The sequence below is a fragment of the Rhamphochromis longiceps genome, linkage group LG1 (assembly GCF_057381845.1).
Source record: "Rhamphochromis longiceps isolate RC_006_pf linkage group LG1, R_longiceps_female_GT1.1, whole genome shotgun sequence".
NCBI lineage: Eukaryota > Metazoa > Chordata > Actinopteri > Cichliformes > Cichlidae > Rhamphochromis > Rhamphochromis longiceps.
The window spans coordinates 27,724,510-27,743,944 of NC_140557.1; the positions used below are offsets into that span (position 1 = coordinate 27,724,510).

The 19,435-nt window shown below is 41.8% G+C and overlaps 2 protein-coding genes across 8 annotated transcripts in view; one reads left to right on the forward strand and one right to left on the reverse strand.

Moving 5' to 3' along the window:
* LOC146678860 (uncharacterized) overlaps positions 1-19,435 on the forward strand; it is a 112,712-nt gene that overhangs the window by 9,201 nt on the left and 84,076 nt on the right. The window lies entirely within an intron of this gene.
* LOC146678861 (bromodomain adjacent to zinc finger domain protein 2B-like) overlaps positions 150-19,435 on the reverse strand; it is a 70,490-nt gene continuing 51,204 nt past the window's right edge. For 3 of the 7 annotated variants that reach the window (XM_085403889.1, XM_085403904.1, XM_085403859.1), the window contains 26 exons: positions 18,671-18,772; positions 17,886-18,108; positions 17,296-17,388; positions 15,539-15,600; positions 15,199-15,264; positions 14,441-14,506; positions 14,179-14,223; positions 13,904-13,930; positions 11,928-11,993; positions 11,451-11,591; positions 10,885-11,139; positions 10,296-10,519; positions 8,824-8,898; positions 8,515-8,746; positions 8,360-8,422; positions 7,817-7,961; positions 6,662-7,485; positions 6,315-6,567; positions 6,019-6,174; positions 5,675-5,835; positions 5,243-5,562; positions 3,797-3,932; positions 3,555-3,701; positions 2,744-3,045; positions 1,886-2,029; positions 150-1,718 (listed from right to left, as the gene is read on the reverse strand). In XM_085403889.1, the coding sequence (XP_085260015.1) occupies positions 1,562-1,718; positions 1,886-2,029; positions 2,744-3,045; positions 3,555-3,701; positions 3,797-3,932; positions 5,243-5,562; positions 5,675-5,835; positions 6,019-6,174; positions 6,315-6,567; positions 6,662-7,485; positions 7,817-7,961; positions 8,360-8,422; positions 8,515-8,746; positions 8,824-8,898; positions 10,296-10,519; positions 10,885-11,139; positions 11,451-11,591; positions 11,928-11,993; positions 13,904-13,930; positions 14,179-14,223; positions 14,441-14,506; positions 15,199-15,264; positions 15,539-15,600; positions 17,296-17,388; positions 17,886-18,108; positions 18,671-18,772 (4,485 nt within the window). In that variant the 3' untranslated portion in view covers positions 150-1,561. The remainder of the gene's footprint in view (positions 1,719-1,885; positions 2,030-2,743; positions 3,046-3,554; positions 3,702-3,796; positions 3,933-5,242; positions 5,563-5,674; positions 5,836-6,018; positions 6,175-6,314; positions 6,568-6,661; positions 7,486-7,816; positions 7,962-8,359; positions 8,423-8,514; positions 8,747-8,823; positions 8,899-10,295; positions 10,520-10,884; positions 11,140-11,450; positions 11,592-11,927; positions 11,994-13,903; positions 13,931-14,178; positions 14,224-14,440; positions 14,507-15,198; positions 15,265-15,538; positions 15,601-17,295; positions 17,389-17,885; positions 18,109-18,670; positions 18,773-19,435) is intronic. The other 4 variants (XM_085403881.1, XM_085403895.1, XM_085403873.1 and 1 more) reach the window with 4 other exon arrangements.

Below are 19,435 nucleotides of genomic sequence, written 5' to 3' on the forward strand. Positions count from 1 at the left end.
ATTTAGCTAAAAGCACAAGCAAAATAAATTTCTCTTTAATCCGGTCACACGTGCAACTTTACATATGACTCGCACTTTGACAGAATAAAGAGTTAAACCGCACTTCTACAGCTGCAGGTCGGACTTGAAATGAAACCAGTTTGAGTCACTTACGTTGAAAAACATCCTTTTAATAGGTCCGTGCCACACACTAGTGAAAAATAAAGCTCCTACAAAAGAATGATACTTTTATTCCACAATATCTTAAATAAAGTAACTTCAAGTACTTTTGACTTGGGTACAAAAAAATCTAGCTGCCTCCATCAGGCCACAACACACAGCAAGGTTCAACACAGTGGTTAAAAATGGCCTTAGGTCCTTGTATTGTGGCAGATTGTGAGGAAATGTATCATGGAAGCATAACTGAATGCTTGTTGTTCCTTTTTTTCTCTTTTTAGTTATTATTATTTATGGGGAGGAATGATTTCTGTGTCACTGTCCAACTTTGGAGGCCTTGTTGGATTGAAATCATATAAAAAAATAATTATCATAAAGAATGAAAACTAAAAACGATAACATCCCCTACATGCCCCTGTTGGAAGGGTAGGCACTACCAAGATTAAGGATACCACAGTGTTTGCAGAGGATATGTATATACTGTACAAACAATATTTATGATAATGTTTTCATCACGTTCACTAAAATAGAATGCTACAATCATTCTAAGGCATAAACAATATCTTAATATTCTTAAACAATTTTTACACATTGTTCCAAACAAGACATAATATAGACATTAATAAACAGTATATACACATGAATCACCACAGCCTAACTGTTCCTCTGCAGTTGCTGTAAATAAATGCAGTTTTACAGATCGAACAATTGAATACAGTCCTCCGATGCCCCAAAGCACTGAACAGTGTAAACAGCTCTTTTTTTTTTTCTTTTTTCCTTTTCTTTTTTTTTTGTCTTGGCTTTGTTTGATATTTGGGAGAGAGAGAGAGAAAAAAATTATAACACAATAACACATTCCTTTTCAGAAGTCAAAGCAGTTCGGCTGATTCCTCCTTTTTCATAGAAAATGAAGTGGACCTTGATTCATAAATAATTATTACAAAATTAAATACATTCACTATAATACGATTAAATAACAAACGAACAAAAAAACCCAAATAAACAAAAACAAACTATTTACAAGTAGTGGAAAGTATTCTAGCGCAGACACATCATTGACATTTTTGAGGATTCATTCAGTGCAGTGTTCTGAGACAGGGAATGGTATTGCACTATGACACCCCATTTCTCTGGGACTCTTTGGGGCTTTCATCCCTGTTGTAATAAATCCAGTGCACCTAAACAACTTTTTATTTTTCAAGGTGACACCTCTCCTAAGCACACCACAGGTTCCTTATTAAGGAGTTGGCTTCTTCTTCTACCATCCTGCAAAGCCACGTTCTCCATCACAAAATAAAAAGTAACACCTGGTGCTCCGGTACGAAAAGTTGAATGGGTGTATTGGAGAAGAGTCTGAACAGACTTTTTTTTTTTTTTTTAATCTTAAGTGTTTTTTTTATTTGTTTTAGTTTGTTTGTTTCAGAAGCTCAGTCCAGCGCTTCTCAAAGAACTTCCTCATGTTATGACCAGCTCGACCAATGTCTGAATTGTCTTCATTGAATTTTTCACAGTTATCAAAGACCAAGTTGACATCGATGATGAACGTCTCCAGGTTTTGATACCTGAAATTTAAAAAAAAAAAGAAGACATATTCAGGTTAGAGAGAACAGCAGACACATCACATAATTCCTGAAAAAAACTAAACAAAACTGAAAACACTGGTCTTGCTTTAACTTCTGCGCGAGGCTTTTAGCAGAAAAAAGAACCGAGAGAAGCGATGGGAACTCACTGGCTGCTCACAAGCTTCTCACGTATGGTGGAGAAGTCCATCGGTTTCTTGATGACCTTCCTGTAGCCAGGCACCGATTTCAGGTTGACAGGTGTGAGAAAAGGCCATGCATCCTGATGCCGCTCCAACTCAGCAAGGAGTACTCTGTAGGACACACAAACACACAGTTAAACTCTGGCCACGACTTTGTGTAAATATAAGCTTTGTGTGTAACACAGAAAAGCTTTCTTTCATAATTTCCTCTTATGTTTAAGCAGCTATAACCAATATTTCTGGATTGACAAGGGATCGGTTACATGTGGGTGAAGGGTGTGAACGAGGCTCCCATTGTGCCTGAATACTGGAAGTTTCTTTTAAATCATTGTTTTGGGTTTATGGTACACAAAGCTAGGACTAGCTGGTGAACAGTGGAGCATTAACAGCTGGAGAATCAGATATTTCCCCAGAAAGCTGAGTAGGCTGAAAGCTGAGGTAAAAGAAAGCTAAGATAGTGCTGCTTTGCCCTAAGTGGTTGTGTAAACAGCATTTCCTAACCAGTTACAGTTTGTTTCTGCTGCTGGTCAAAAATATGTCCATGGAGGTTTAAAGTTTGCATTTAACCCATAATCTTTAGGCTTTTATGAGCTAATAAAACCGCTAAAAAACAAAAGAGAAGCTGACTTTGTGCTGAAAAATTCCAGGAATGAAATACTGCAAGTAAACGTTGATCTGAGGTTTTGTGGCTTTAAACACAACAGAAAATGTAAAACACATCCTCCAACCTTTCCATACAGCTTTGTAGCAGGTGGAAATTACTGTGCAACTACTGAGAAGAAAATGACACAGAAAGACAAGTGCAAACATGCCATGGAGACATACCTGCATAATCCCAGGTCCCTGTTGTTGTCTCGAGCCGTCTTGGCTCGCTTCACACACCCAGTAGTCTCCTGATTGGATGTCGTTAGAGCAGGTGAACTCTCCTCCGTTTTCCTCTTCCTGCTGGTGTCTTTTGCTCCTTTTTTGGGCGTACTGCTGGCACTTGCTGAGTCATCCTCCGACACTTCCCCGTTACCGGCCTGCTTTCCATTCTTCTTTGCCTCTCCGCCCTTCTTGCTACTCCCCCCACTAGATGCTACTGGTTTGGCTGGAGGCTTTTTGCTTTTGGGGGATGGACCACTTGCCTGCAAAAGTACCCAAAATTGCAGCATTTCCTTAGTTCGGGTGCTATTCAAACTGGAACCATTTAGTTTCATCCTCCTAATATTGTCCTTTCCTAAAATGTCATATCAATTTGCCATATCTTAGACAAGCAATAATATTTAGTCCCTTTGCTGACCACATCTGCATCAACACAAATTCTTTAAAGCCTGCGTTAAAAATCGTTACTCAGCTTGTATCAGTATGAGTATGACTTATGAGTTTTACTGTCACTTAATGGGATAAATCCATGCTGCAGACAATAAAAGTGAAGAGCAAGCAATAAAACTCTAGGGGAGGAGCAGCTGATGAGATTTCTTTGAGCGAGCAAGTGTCCTTGCGGTTTAGATGCACAAGATATACTCTACAATGTGTCCTTTTTCTTCTTGCCTTTCTACCATCAACTTTACAAAACAGGAGTAAAATAAGTCCTGAGATGAGTCTAAAAAAATGCACATTAAAAAAAATCATAAGTAATAAAAGGTTCAGATACCTTGGATATGCAGGCCGGGCAGTACCAGTCTCCTTCTGGGATGCTGGTGATCTTGGGTTTGTGACAGTAAGTGTGGCAGCCTTTGTCACAGCCATCACACAGCAGGAGGAGGTCCTCATTATCCCCCTTCTTACAAATCTGACAGTACTACAAAATAAGTGCGTCCATTAAAAACAAGTACAAACTTTCCTAATAGTTTTCAATTAACATTGTGGACACAGGCTGTTCTTTTATTCTCTTACCACTTTCATTATCGACCTCTCCCAGGCAATGGACTTCTGCAGTTGCTGGATACACATGGCCAGCTGGGCGGCGCTGCGCACTTCGCTCAGGGCCTTCCTCCACACTTTCATACCGTGGGCCACCTCCTCCTCGCTGCTGAGGGAATTTAAGGGAAGGTTATGAAAATCAAAATAGATACACATATGGGAACGTGTGGGGTTATTTACACACAAACTACAACCCGTAACCAATAAAACTAAGGCTGCTGTGTAAAATGTGAATAAAAACAAAATGCAGTGACTTGCAAATAATTTTAAGCTCGTGTTTATAACGTTCAGGGGCATGATCACAGCATTTTACTGTTTATTTTAAGCTCTATGGTCATTTTTGAATTTGATGCCAGCAACATGTTTTAAAAAAAGTTGAGACAGGACAAAGACTGTGTGTGAGACGCTGTAAAGCGTCGTTAGGTTCAGTAGTGAAAAGAGCGCTGATGTGAGGCTGAGTCTCTAAGAGGTCATTCAAGATGGACTGAGGCAAAGTACAAAACTGGTCTCTGGTGTGACAAATCTTAATTTGAAAGTCAGAAATCACTGACTGCAGGCTAAAGAGGGTAAGACCTACCCAACGTCTTATGGTATGGGCACCATTAATGCTAGGGAAAATGCACACAATTTAGAGCAACAAATGCTGGCAGTGTGTCATTCTCAGGGAACGGTTTGCTTATTTCACAGCTCAGAATCAATCTGTAGTAAGATCCTGGCTACAACAATCCACACCTGTCACCCGCTGAAAACATTTGGTGGGCCTGAAACAAAGCTAAACTTTATGTCAAGCAAAAATGGAAAGGTGTAGAAAAAAATTAAGAAAACAGACAAGTTTCAAAATGTGAATTTATCAGTTTCTCGACATTTAACATGTTCCGTTTTTAACTAAACAAATTCTTTTTAATGAGTTTCAAAACACGGCATTTTGTTTTTATTTAAAGTCCACACAACTTTTTATGAAAATGGGTTTGTAGTAAACTGTGTCAGTTGAACCAGATGCTGTAAAAAGCTCCATCTGGGCAGAGACAGGCATGACGTTTTTGGGAGTATAGAGTGCTGGGGAGAGGTACACACGTTTTTTTTATCATGTTAAGGGGGACGCTCATGCAGGAAGGGTAAGTGTATGCTGAATAGCAGGAGCTGTAAGTAAGCCTATAACTGAGGTTGCTGATGCACAACACCATGCAGATGATTTTAGGGGGAAAAAATGGCAGTGAGTGGAGCCCCTCCCACACAAAAAGCTGCACAAGACAAAAAGGAAAAAAAAAAAAAAAAAAGCAACAGGCAACCACAAAAATCTGCTGTGAAATCAGCAAAGACCCTCACCCTTTGAGTAATATGGGAAACAAAAAAAGCACACATAGAGAGAGGAAAGGGTCTTAGTGGGAGAGTGGGGAGCTGGTTGGAGAAATGACCTACCCTTCCCTGTCAGCACTAGTAGATGGGGCGGGGGCAGGGACAGTGACCGTACCCACATTATCCAGCCTGATCTGAATGGTGGTACCTAAGGGGCTCCTCAGGTACCTTCTCTCGATGTTGCGCTCCAGATCAGCCAGACGTGTCACTGCAATGTCCAGCGGGTTGTCCGGGTGACGCATCACCCCGCCCTTCTCTCCCCGCTCCTCCAGATGCTCCTTGTCTCCCGTGTTTGTCGCCGAGGCCGTGGATTTGGTCAGGGGCTTGTGCTCGTAGTACACCAGGTCCTCACGCTCAGACTGAGGGTCCGGGTACGTCCAGCCCTGTGAGAGGAAATGAGCTGTTGAGTTTATTGGCCTCTAAAAAAAACATAAATTTCACAAACAAAATATGTAGAAATATTTGTGCTAGTGTGTTAGTGTGTTACTATTTCACCTTAACCTGCAGGCTGGCTGCGGTGACCTTCCTCTCCAGTTCCTCAACCTGCTGCAGTATAGCGATGTCCATTTCCATTGCTTGCTCCTCAACACACCAGCCCCGCACCGACTCCACACTGACCTGGCTCTCCTCCAACTCATGGAGCTCAATCATGGCCACTAGATAAATTACACAGCAGACACATGGGTTAGGCAGTGAAAGACAGTTGTTCATATAAACTTCAATAAACCTCACTGATACAGTATTAGCAATTTATTGTGGGATTATAAGGAAACGCTTCTAAGCATGAATGAATCTGAGGCACATCATTATGTGCTCAGAGGAGCTGTTTCCAGACTTACCGTCTCTGTGTTTGGTGCAGACCTGGGGGATGATCTCCATGTATTTCTGCATTTGTCTCTGGAGGGCCTTCTCTCTGATTCCTCGGCTGTGGAGAGCATTGACAAGAGCCCTGAGCTCTTCGATGTCAGACACCCGCCACCAACCTGTCAGCATCTCTGAGCACACGGGTGTGAAAGAAAGAAGATGTTTTGTTCAGTTAAGACATGTTACAGTCAAATCAAACTGGGCTTAAGTAAGGATAGCATTGGCTGATCTCATTATATATATACAAAATAATACATCGAGTGTTGCTCACCTTCTGGGATGGGTCGTGGCGTGGCGTGGTCGAGGGATTTGGGCATCTCCAAGGCGGGAGAGGGCATAGAGCAAGTTTTCTCAATGCGAGGTAAAGGCGATTCACTTTTACTGGAGACACTTGCTGCTGTGTTGCCCTCTACAGAGTGACTTGGCATGGGGCTAGGGCTGCTGCACAAAGGCAGGCCGGGACTTATCATTCCACTGGGCCAGCTTGCGAAAGAAACTCCTAGCAAAGAGACACCTGACTTAACCTGTGGAGAAAAGAGGGACAATAGAGGGGTGAGGAAGGTGGTAGTGCACAAAAGGAAATATAATAGCAACATGTTTACCAGCCAGGATTCTCACCTGCAGGGTGGATAGTGGGTAGCTGAGGATGCCAGTTGGGTGGTGTGGGCTGGCAGAGGCTGAGGCAGCAGAAGGGGTGAGAGGGAGAGCAGGGGATGGAGGTGGGGATTTGGGTCTGGCTGGGGTGGAGGATGCCTGAGGAGACACACGGGGCGGTCCTGGTGGTGTTGTGGTGAGGGAGGAGAGGTCACAAGGGTTGCGAGGGAGCAGACTGAACCAGTGCCCGCTCCTTTCTGTTAGCACTCTGAGCAGCTGGTCGTTTGCTTGGAATGAAAGGTGTGGCGATGGAGCCGGGGATGAGGTTGGAGGAGTGTTCCCTGGGCTTTCACGTGCAGCTGGCAGGCACGGGGCAGATAAAGAGGATGAAGCCAGGTGAGGGATGTTTGTTGTGTCGTTAGCAGTCACCATGGAGGGAGCTGTTGCTGCCGCTGTTGCAGGCTCGAGGGTATTGTGAGTGGGGGAGGACGCTGACATAGTGGTTGTAACAGGAGTGCCTAGGGTACTGCCATTCTGTCTCACATGGGGACTCTCCTTGTCTTCTGCCTTCACAGATTCTTTACCAATGTCCTTGCTGACTTCTCTGAGAGCGCACAGCTTGGTTACACAGCCTGGTTGCTGGTAGAAGAGGGTCGGGGAGTTTTTCTTCCCCTCGTGTTTCTTCTCCTCCTCTTTCTGTTGCTCCAAGTCCTGTGTTCGAGTGCTCTGCCCATCGAGGTTGGTGGGTTTCTCCTTCTGCAACTCAATCTCTTGAGGTTCTTCTTTGACCTTGACCTCCTCTGCTGCTCTCCTCCTCCTCTGTCGCTCCTCCTCCAGTTCCTCTGGAGCTGCAGAAAAAAGGAGAAAAACGTACTCCAGTTAGAAAGTGAACTACTGTAACACTGAAACTGGATCCTGATTATTGGACATTACACTAATTCGCTTGCTTTCGGAAGACAGGCAGAGCTGTGTTATTAGTGTTGACAGATGCTATCTGCGGATTTCACTCGGCAACAAAACAGCTGAACATGCAGCTACACGAATTATAAAAGGTCTTTCTTTGTCTTCTTGCCGAGCATGTTACCATTACACATTCATTTTCCAAATATTCTCTCAGATAAGCAAAGTGAAGCGTATACGTATTCAGAAAAAAAAAAGTGGGCGGTGTACTGCAACAACCTTCTCCACTCTCCATGGCTTCAATGAAGACCCCTCCACAGTGGGGCAGTACCCAGTATCGGCGGCGGTACCGATCCTGTCCATACATCATAGAGCGTAGGGAATGGGATATCTCATACAGCTTTCTTCTGGTCTGATGATGTTGCTGCAATTGTACAAAACATACATGGAAATTACAGACCTTCAAAAACAGAAGAAATCTGCCCTACCGGTTTTTGTTTTTTTCTGTGCGACATATGAAGCATCACATAAGATGCTAATGAGGTCATTTATCAAACTAATTAGTGCCTTCATTAGTAAACAGACCTATGGCAACACAAATATCCACACAACGTACAAATCACATTGTAGTTTTCGACACATTTTGCAGCTTGAATTCCAAAGTCTAGCATTGCAGGTGTCTGACGTATTACTTCTATTGCAGCAGGAGATTTTTCTTTAATCTCACTTTGTATATTCGAGTATATCCCACATTAACTGGATCAATCAAACACTGATTTTCATGCACTTTAAAGCATTTAAACGTGTTCAAGAAAGACATACCTTGGCCATTTTTTCTATTTGCTTCTCCAGTTCCTCGACACTAGTAGCATGGTCAACTTCATCCTGATAGAAGGAACAAACAAATACAGGAAATGTCTTTGAGCAACTGCACAAACATTTAGCTTCTTTTAATGAAGCTGGCTCTATCACCTTACCTCATCATATGTCTCCACTTTTCTAACCTTCTTTAGTTCTTCCTCCTCCTCTTCCTCCTCTTCCTCCGGTTGGTCGTCACTGTCATCGTCGTCGTCGTCGTCATCTTCGCTGTCTCCACCCAGTTTCCTCTTGCGTTTGGTGGCCGAGGATGGAGTGCCAACAGACTGGTTCTCTTCCACACCCATGCTGGCTTCCCTCTTTCCAGTTCGTTTGGCATAAATGGTTCTCAACCTGTATAAGGACACAGGAGTTTAGTCTGACCTAGTATGGAGAACAAAAACATTATTTTTAGGGTTAAGAAATCTTACTTCTTCAGTTTTCCCTCCATAATAATCTTGTCTTTCCTCATATTTGCCATCTGATCCAGGTTCTTGTCAATCTCACTGCACGAGGAAACACAATTCTGTTAATTATAGCTGTGGCAGTGTACATCCATTGTTTTAGGTAATCTCGGAAACTAATAAATATAATGAGTAAAAGTTCATGGGGGCTGGCTACCATTCACAGCTCAAAAAAAAGCTTAATATAACAGCTGGTATCCCAGAGCACAAATTAATACTTTTATTATTTCCCTACAATAAAAAGGACTGCAAATTACTGCTCCCTGCTGCAGCTTTATTAATTGTTCTCCACCGTATCAATAAAAAAATAACATCACTGGCTCAGATATAATTTCAGCGTTAAACAAAATAAAACCACATATACCGCATTAACTAATTTTTTCCAGTGTGTGGTTGGTGAAAAGGACTGTTAGATTTTTAATTTTGTCTCAGAGGAAGAGACACATCCTACACTGACATATGGTAATGTGCAAAAGTCTTCTTTCTTTTATTCTATTGAAACATGTGCAAACATACATAGAAAAACGGTGTATGAGGCAACAACAATTCTAATGAATGACCACGTTTATTCATTCTTTAACACAGCGTGAACTCTCTTTGGCAGATTTCTTGTCATTTCTTTAAGTTGTCTTTAGGAATAGTTCTCCAGGCTTCTTGTAACACATTCAAAGTTAATCTTTGGATGTTGGTTGCCTTTTGTTCTGTTCTCTGTTCAATAATGACTAATGTTGAGATCCAGGCTCTGTGGAGGCCAATCCATGACTGTGTGTTTTTCGAAGTATGCTTTTACTGCATTGCTGGTGTATTTGGTGTCACTGTCATCAAAGATTATGCTGCTGCCCATCACATCCTTTCCTGATGATACTGCATGATGGATGAAAATCTTACCATACTTTTCCGTGTTCATAATTCCACCAATTTTGGGAAGGGCCCCACCAACACCATCACTTCATCAAACCCGTTGACACTGATTTTCAGTCTAGTTCTTGTGTAATTTGGCAGACCATAGCATTTTATCCCGATTCCTCTTTCTTAAAAATGGCTTCTTGACAGCCACTCTTCCACTGAGACCTTTTTTGATGAGGCTTCAGTGAACAATAGATGGATCAACTGAAAGGCCAGATACACCCCTCAGGTCCTATTCCTTGAGGATATGACTTTCAGATACTGTTCATTTTCTTTAGATAGTTTGTTTGGGGATCACCTTGTTGATGCAAAAAATACTATTTTATGTCATTAAAGGCGTGTTACCTTTGTCATTTAACTAAAAATAAGCTGCTAGTCTTTTAGAAACCCTGGAGAATTATTGCTCAAGACTACTCAAATAAATAAATAAAAGAAAGCTTGGCTCCTTGGAAGTGAAATATGGAGTATTTCCACAGTATTGTGCAAGACTTTTGCACAGTACTGTGAAGTACTCAAAGTGGTCAGTTACCTACCTGATGACAGCTTTGCTGCAGGCCAGCTCATTAGCCAAGAACCCCAAAATTGAGGCCTTCTGAGCAGGCGTGTGAGCCTGAAAGGCCTTTGTCTTCAAACTGAGAGCCAAAGGAGCCAGATCTGTATTTCCACAATGGGCTCCCATGTACATCTGCAGCACCTCGGAGACATTATCTCTGTTGATGCCAACGTTAGTCAGGTGGTCCCCCAGCATGGTTTTCGTCTAAGGATAGGGAAGTTGATGATAGCAAATAAATTATATATATATATATATTTTTTTTTTTTAAATAGATGAAAATGTACCCAAGCCTTTAACCTAAAAACAAAAATATCACATTGCTAGTAAAGGCATGGAGGCATCAGCATTAAAATAATGTCAAGTCAAGTGTAAAAACACTGATTTTGAAGTCATTCTAAATGACTTTGTGCAAGATCTTTATAATCCTAAAGTTAGTCCTAAATGTATATGATAAAGCTACATATGGTGGCATTGTTAATGTTTTGTATCTTATGGATCATATTTACTAACTTGATTATGTCTCAGCTACAGTCCTAAAGCAGAATCAGTCAGTTCAAAACGCAGCTCACCTTTTGTCCAGGTGGCAAACCAGGATCACAGACTGCCAGAGAAAGCAGTTTGACCAGAAGGTCTTGAACTTGGCCCATGCTGTCCCCCACATTAAGCAAGCCCTCCTGTAGCATTCCCAGCGTGGGCACATCCGTGTTCACATCGAGTCCCAAAACCTTTCCAAAGCCTCGCAAGAACTGCATAAGCATCAGGCAGTCCGACACGGCACGTCCTGGTAGGATGAGTCCGGGAATCCTGGAGAACTCAGGGAGAGCCTGGATGCAGCAATATCAGTAAAATTATGACTCTTTTTGCTCATATTAGGATCGATTAGTGAAGCTAAGAAAAACATGTGTGTCACATGTTATGTGTATGTTCTCAAAATAGTAGTGACAGCTTAGTTTGTGTATTTTGCAGTATGTTATTTTAACCACTTGAGGGCGCACATTTCCACATAAAAATATTCAGTAACGTGGTCTCAGGAAAAACAGTCCACTCAATAATAATAATAATAATAATAATAATAATAATAATGATGATGATGATGATGATGATGATAATAATTATAATAATAATAATAAGATACCTTATGATCAGACAGACACATATCTTCATTTGGTTTCTTCAGTTCCCTCGCTATCTCCAGCTCCAGCCTCCGTTGCTCCAGTTTACGCTCTTTGTTCAGACGCTTCTCATCCCTTTTCTCCTGCCGCAAGCGTTCACGCTCCTAGAGAGTCCAAAATTCAAGGGAGCATTAGGAAAGAAAAATGTGTGTTTGTGTGTGTGTGTGTGTGTGAGAAAACAGACAAGAAGGTTTACTTGACTTTGCTGAGCTGTGTTAGAATTCAGCCTAATGCTGCTGTGCATTCAAAGGAAAAGTGCTTGAGGGCCAGAATCTTTTGACTTGGTAAGTGTGCAGAAAAAAAAATGAATGAAGGGAAAGAGCGCACATAAAGGAGAGGAAGCAGGAATCCATCGAGGGAATAATGACTTAGGCTCTTTTTATGGAGTGGACTGTGCGCCCGTGTGTGTTTCTGCATTTATTTGCGTGCATATGGGCTACCTCTGCTTTCTTGCGAGCCTCAACAGCCTTCATCAGCATTACATGTTGCCTCCTCCTTTCCCTCTCCTAAAGGGGCAAAAAAAAACAAAAAACAGGCAAACATTAACAAGCACACGTTGTACATACAGTAGTCAAGGCCAGCCTTAGTATAATTGTGCATTAATGTAAAACTGTGATGCACTAAATTCAGTAGAGGCACCATACTTGAACAAACACAGAACAATGCTTCACATGTATACACTTTCACATGTATGGTGGAAGCATAAGTGAAGAGTACAGTAGTACAATGACAACCAAAAAGCAACACATAGATGCGGTACAAAATAGATGTGATGACAGGCTCAAAAAGAGAAGCAGCTGGAATCGGTGACGGCGCCTCTAAACTAGAGCTGACACAACAAAAGCAACAAAACACTAGTTGCCGGAAGTCATCTGACATGCCACATGTCATTAGAGTTATGATAAAAACAATCAATTCTGCTACATGAATCAATGATATCGCCTTTTTTGGGGGGGACACATCACACCTGTAATATTTAGTAGGGGGTTATAAAGAGGAATGGATTGTGAGGTGTAACTACAAACTGAGCAGTTTCACTTCAGTGGTTTTGGCAGCTTAAGTGTTAGCACAGTATGTGACTGCTGAGGATGAGACGTCTGTGTTGTTCTTTGGTGCATGATACACAGTCTACTGCCAAAGGGCACAGGAATCACTGGTGACTGACTATCATTTTATTTGATCTCTTAAGGTTTCCCGCTCCTCCATATCAGGCTGTCATTCCCTCTGTGATCCACCAGAAAGACACAATTGCCACTATTAGGGCTTGCCAAGGACATTTCCAGTTCTCGCTGACTAAAATGGGCTGTTTTGTGAGGACTGTTTTGTCATTGTGATAAACAAAACAGGCTAGATGCCAAGCACTCTGCCACAATATTTCTTTGTGCTTATTTGTTTGATTTATCTACAAATGGAAAACTTGAAAAACGACAGAAAGCCTGTGGCATTCAGCTTCTTCCAATTCATCAAAAACAACGAAGACGTTAAAGGCTTTTATGATAATAAACTGCAATAAATCAAGTGCGATACGGCCACACGAGACAACTTTAAACACATGGGATTAAACGCGCTTCCTAATTTCAAACACTGTAGTGCACGTGAGGTTGATGCAGTAATCGGCCTGGTCCACGACAGGAAGGCGAACCTTTAGATTCAGCTGCGACTGTGTGTGTGAGTGTGTATGAGTAAGAAGGGCTACAAGCAGGAGAGCCAGGCTAAAATAAAAAGCTACATAGAACCATACAGTCCCCATGGTGAAGATGATTGTATTCTTGTTCTGTTTTTTTCCCCCCCAAAGGTCTTTTTTTTTTTATTCCAAGGTGCCCGCACCAAACTGGTGGGAAATCTGCCTGTAAGTGTCTCCACCATGAAGACGAAATGACTCTCAGTAGCTGTTTTCATTCATTGTGCAGAGTATAGGAACAGTGAATGACAGAGAGGCCGGGATGGGGCAGGTTAAAGTCCAGCACTCTGTGGACTGCAGAACAGATGCACGGACGAACAGACACAAGCTCAACGTCTGAGCCGAAATCGTCAAGCACTCACGGGTAACACAGGCTACTCCAATACAACAGTTAGACAATGTATGTGATGGATGGAAACTCCTCGAGCGCACTTTGAGACAGTGAGTGTGGATTGGCTAGCAGTCTTTGCAATGCATTCTGAGTAGAAGGGGAGGATGGGGGGAGGGGGAAAGAAGCTGCCTGGCCACCGTGACAGGGTCAGTTGTCCCTCAGGACGAGCAGATGGAGGCAGCATACTGACTCTTTCTCTCTTTTGTTGGTTTTGCTGGAAAGCCATGCAGAAGAATGTAGTATGACAGCAGCCAGTGCTACACTTAATGCATTGCTATGACAACCATAACACAACCAGTTACACGATGCAGGTGTTAGATGTACAAAAATAAACATACCCATACCATATCTAGTCTATGCCTCTCCAACTCCTGGCAGAGAGAGTTGGCAAAATATTATGGAACAGAAGTAATATCCAATACCAATAAGCAAGGCGTTTTAAACAGAGAAATACTCACGTACACACACTCACGCATGCCTATATTTAAATTCACAAAGTATAAACACATCCACACACGCACACGCACCTTCAAATTTTTATTCAAGTCTGAGGTAAATGGTTTTATTCAGCAGTAACTATGAGGTTCAAGAGGCTCAGTAAGTTGTTTAGAGTGCCTACCTGTTGTTTGAGCATCTCCGCTTGCTGTCTCCTCAACTCTTTCTCCTTGAAGGCGAGAATGAGAAGATGAGAGAAAAATCAATATGCTTCCATTGTATTAATATCGTGAAAAGTACAAATACAGGCTGATGGAAAAGCCCCACAACACGGTAAATGAATTATACAATTCAATGAACAGGATTTTTGAAGACAAATGAATAAATAAATAAAGGTATATCACAGTTTTCCATATTTTTTCCAAGAGTTTCATTTGTAAGCATACCTTTATACGCTTTTCAGCCTCCAGTATTTTGGCGTTGGCGGCTTCTTCCTTCTTTTTCCGTTTGGCCTTTGAATAAAGATTAAAGTCAAGAATCACGGAGATGTATATCATTCAGGCACATCAAGTCCAATCAGACTTGAGCTCTGCAGCACTTTAACTGATTGTTTGCAGTTTTCTGGTTTGAGCAAAGATTTCATGCTCCTGAATGCCAGTCAAATTTGTAAAACACAGCAAATGAATAATGTATCTCTTTAACACGTAATTGTGAAAATGTTGAAGCCTCCTGTTAAGAGTGGCTTGCCAACCGTGTCAACTCAAAATTGATTTAGTCCTGCTAAAACACTTTGAAGCTCCTACAGTATAATTGTGTGGCCCTGCATATGTGTGTGTTTGTGTGAACGTGTCTGCATCCTTGGATGTGTGTTTGTGTGTAGAAAACGGCACCTTTTTTTCCCCCCCTCGACCCACTTATGCTAAACTGTTACTGTTGTCTGATGAAAAAAAAAAGACTTTTCTGTCCAATTTAAATAAGGTCTGAAGAGGCAGCAACAGCCATTTTAATATTCAACAGCCGTCAACCAAGACCAATTTAGCATTAGTTCCATGTGGAATTATGCCTAAGAAGACGCAACTCCCTCCAATGCATGCTGCTGTTCAGTAATGAGCTTTAGGAAGATTAAAACACTATAGACTGAGGGGCTGTAGCTATCCAGGAATGTTCTGCTTAATCAGAGGTGCTGCTGGATCAGATTCTGTACCTCCAAAATTTGCTGCGCTCTGAGTTCCTTCTCCATCCGAATTTGCTGAATACGCTTGATCTTTTCCTGTAAAAAAAGAAAAACATAATCTCTTAATATTTTAGACATCCCCAGATAAAATCACTTTCCAACCACTCTATTCCAATTGGGCCGGGCAGAAAGTCACAACAACAAGTTTAGCACTACAAGTAATAATGGTAATTGAAAAGTAAGCTTTAAAGGATCAAAAAATAACAATTCAACATTTCCCGCAGTGCTCACAGGGAGTGTGTGTGTCAGGACACTTAGATAAGGAAAAGACGGGAAAAATGCAGTCAGCACACCCACAAAGAAGACCCACCTGCTGCTTGAGAATCTTGATCTGCTCTTTCTGCTTCCTTCTCTCCTCCGCTGCCATGATAGCTACAAGAGTCAAATCAGTGTTACATCAGTGTCTAGAAAAGTGACCTATAAAAACACGGGCTTCCAACTGTATTCATATCTGAGAGACTCGGAGTTGTTCCGCTTTATTTATTTAAGAGGTCTCGCTGAAATCACAATGTATTTTTTTAGCAAGGCACGGAGAAATTCAGGGACTAAATTAAAACAGAGTACTGTAAAAATAAGGCCGTGACTCGAAAACAATCGACATGCATAGACGACCTCGCTAAAATGGCACATTTTATTTAGAATCTAAACAACACTTTACATCTATGGCTTTAGGGTACAGCAGGTCTCTCACTATCATGTCTCAATCCTAATTTTCTGGACGCTGACATTTGTGCTTATTTTTGGTTAATTTGTGAACATTCATGCTTCGCTTATGCAGGAAATCTCAGCGACCTCATGATCACTTTTGTAGGTCAGGTCTGATAATTACAGATGATAGCTCAATTCATCATGAATCGCTTAACTCAAAACAACTCATACAGACACATGGCCACACCGACTGAAAGAGTTACAAAAAAACCTCTCAGAGCTCCTGGAAGGAGCTACAGCTACAGCTCATTCCAGTTTGAAAAGTTATTTTCCGCTTTCATTTATTTGCTTGCTGTCTGTAAACATTAAAACTTGGCCCTGGCTCCTTGTACGAGCCTTCTTCGGTCTGTTGTTGTGGTTATTAGCACTGAAGGGAACTAAGGGTGTTAAATATCCCAGCAGCCGATGCTCTCTTCACGCCAGTAATGACCATCCAACTTTTTCATCAAACTCACAGCAGTAAGGTGGATGAAAATGCTGTCTTGTTTAACAAACTGAATGGCACTGTGATTGGCTTTGTTTAATGCTTTTAAGGAGATCTCCACAATCCAATATAGACAGTTTGGGGGATTTATTGTTTATTACTGTTGTCAAGAGACAAACTGGAGCCCAGCTAGTGCCCAGATCGCCCAAGACATTCTGATCCATGAGAGATCAGCAATCATCGCCCCAACCTAGCTAATCAGTATTCAGAATTACCTTTGAACTTGCAGACAGATACATACACATGAAGGAAAACAAGCTGCCTCAGCGGATTTCTAAGCATTTACAATACTGGACTGCATCTGTCAGATATTATGACATTATGTACAAGGTAAATATCAGCGGGCCTAACATGGATCCTTGAGGGACAAATTCATTAACAACTGGCCCCACACAGATACACAGCAGCTACAGGGTACATCCACAGTTAAGTCACAAGTGGCTGGTATTCATGTTTGGGTCACTCGTGTCAGCACATTTACTCGATGGATTTGAGCTGTCTAGTTGGAAAACTTAAATTAAAAAAATCTAAGTGATCTTCGGGATTGGGATCAAAATTGTTTTCCACTGTTTAAATGTTCTGGTGCATTATACATTTCTGAATGTATAACATGTCTAGCTACATCTCTGAATTTAAGCGAGAGCTAAGCAAACAGTCTTGAGATTGGATGCAATAAAGATTAGAGGAGAAAGAAGATTAAAGCTTAAAAAATGATGAAAACAGTTTTGAACCTACATGCAAACAAAGGCTATACAAGCAATATGAGTTCTTGCTGGGCTTTATACTCTGTTGATTTAGATCAAAGTAGTCTGAAGTGACCGACTGACCAATTAAATAACCTCCGCCAGCATGTTTACAGCCCTGTACTCGCTTACCTTGCTGTTTCCGAGCTTCTTTGGCTGCACGTGCCAGCGCCTGCTTTTCCAGTTTTCTCATCAGTTTCATCTGTGCCGCCTGACGGGCTATTTCTGCAAAGTGGAAACAAAAGCGGTGCCGGTGAGAAACCTCTGTAGTTGTACTGGACATATAAATAACTGGGATCGTTCCTAAGGTTTCATTTATAAAGTTTAGCAATTGCAACAATAAACTTAGAGTGATATATTTATCCGTTAGCATTTTTAAAATACTGCAATACATGTCAAATATTTTTTACATAGGTAGGGCTGAAAAATCAGGTTTGCAGGGCTTTGCTAAGCAACACAAAGGCACAAGAACAAGACATGTTAACAATGGTGATTCATCTTGACAAGTAATTGTTGTTAGTATTATTCAGATAAAGTAGGTGGCTCAAACAAAAAAGCCTGACAAAAAAACAGAAGACAGAAAAAACTTGTCCTTGTGCTAAAAAAAAAATATTTGAAACTGTGACCCCTTCGCTGTCGTTAGCTACCCGAATAATAGCTGGTTGATGAATGGCACACACACTTATGACAAACATATTTCAGGGCTCATTTCCTCTGCTAACCTTGAGCCTCTAGTTTGCGCAGAAGTTTGACCTGACTGGGACTAGGGCCCTCAGGCGCCAGTGGATCGCCTACATTAGGGGGTCGTCCCTTCCTTCGTCGGTTACCTTTGGCACCTTCGCCTGCTAACTGGCGCTCCGAATTTGGGGGACGACCCCTTCGGCCTTCCATTGCCAAAATACGAGGTATGACCTCCTCCTCCTTCAGCAGGCTCCACTGTAAACCCTGGAAAAAGGGACAGAAAATAAAGTAGAGAAAGAGAGATTGGGAGGGATGTGGAGAGATGCAACAGTGAATGACTTGCCAGCATGAATCAGTTCATGTGACTAAAGGACAATTAAATCATTAGTTGCTAGGCTCTGCATTCAGCAGAGACTGAAAATGATATATCATTACATTTTAAGTGATTCACAATAAAACACAGGCTAAATAGCAGATTAAATAAGAATTCTGTTTCTCTTGCCCCTCAGCACTGCTGTATTTCTATATTAGCACTTCCTCTATTCTGCTTCCAATTAGAAACACACATCCATTTCCTAGTTTATCTCTTTGTGTCACACACTGACATTACATGGAGTATATCAGTGGTCACCTGTGGAAGTAATGTCAGCTGATTATTACATTTCTCCATGCACAGTGCGAGGTCTATGAACTAGGACTACTGAGGGCTTTGGCTGATTCCTACTCATGCCCTGACAGTGACCGCTGCATGAAGCTTTGCCTGCCGCTAGATGAAAAGATGAAGAGGGATCAGGGAAAGAGAGAGAGAGAGATGAAAGGCAGTCACCTGGGGTCCTTCTCTGGCTTCATAGAAGTCACCAACCCTTATCTTTGCACTGAAGCTAAAATTATCACGCGTGATGCCACTTATTCCATTTCTGGATAGATACTACAGAAGAGAAAATAATAATGGCGTTGGTTTAGGCAGAAAAAAAAGGAAAAATGTGAAAATTAGCGACATTGAAAAGCAACTGGGAGGCACTAGATGGAAGGGAGTCTACGGTTACAGTGCATCGGTGCAGTGCTGCTAATCTTTATAAAAGCCAGGGGACAAAAAAAAAAAAAAAAAAAAAAGAGCAACAGCTCTCAGGAGGGAAAAATGGTTCTGACCTTGGGGTGCACAATTCAGGCCCTTTCTTATTTATCTGTGGCATCGCCAGGCTTTTACTGCCTACTGCCTGCCTGACTAGCAGCGAGTGGATGTTACTGCATGGAGTTTTTTTCTTTTTTGTGTGTGTGTGTGCGCGTGTGTTTGCACGACAACACTCAAAAGGCAGTTCAGACAATCTGTGTGTTTGTGCTTTTGATGAAACAAACAAAGAAGGCCGCAGGTCATATTAAATTGTACAAATGGGGCCAAAGTCGTGCATCCCAACACTAACCATTAATCATTCGGCGGGGAGGGAGAAGGAGAGGTGAAAAAAGTGGCACAAGAAGTGAATCTAAGAATATCATCTGTCACTATTATGGTCACAGAAAGCAGGGAGGGTGGAGGCATGGGGTGGGGGTTTGGAGGGACAGCTGGAGCAGTAGCATAGATAATATAGAACAA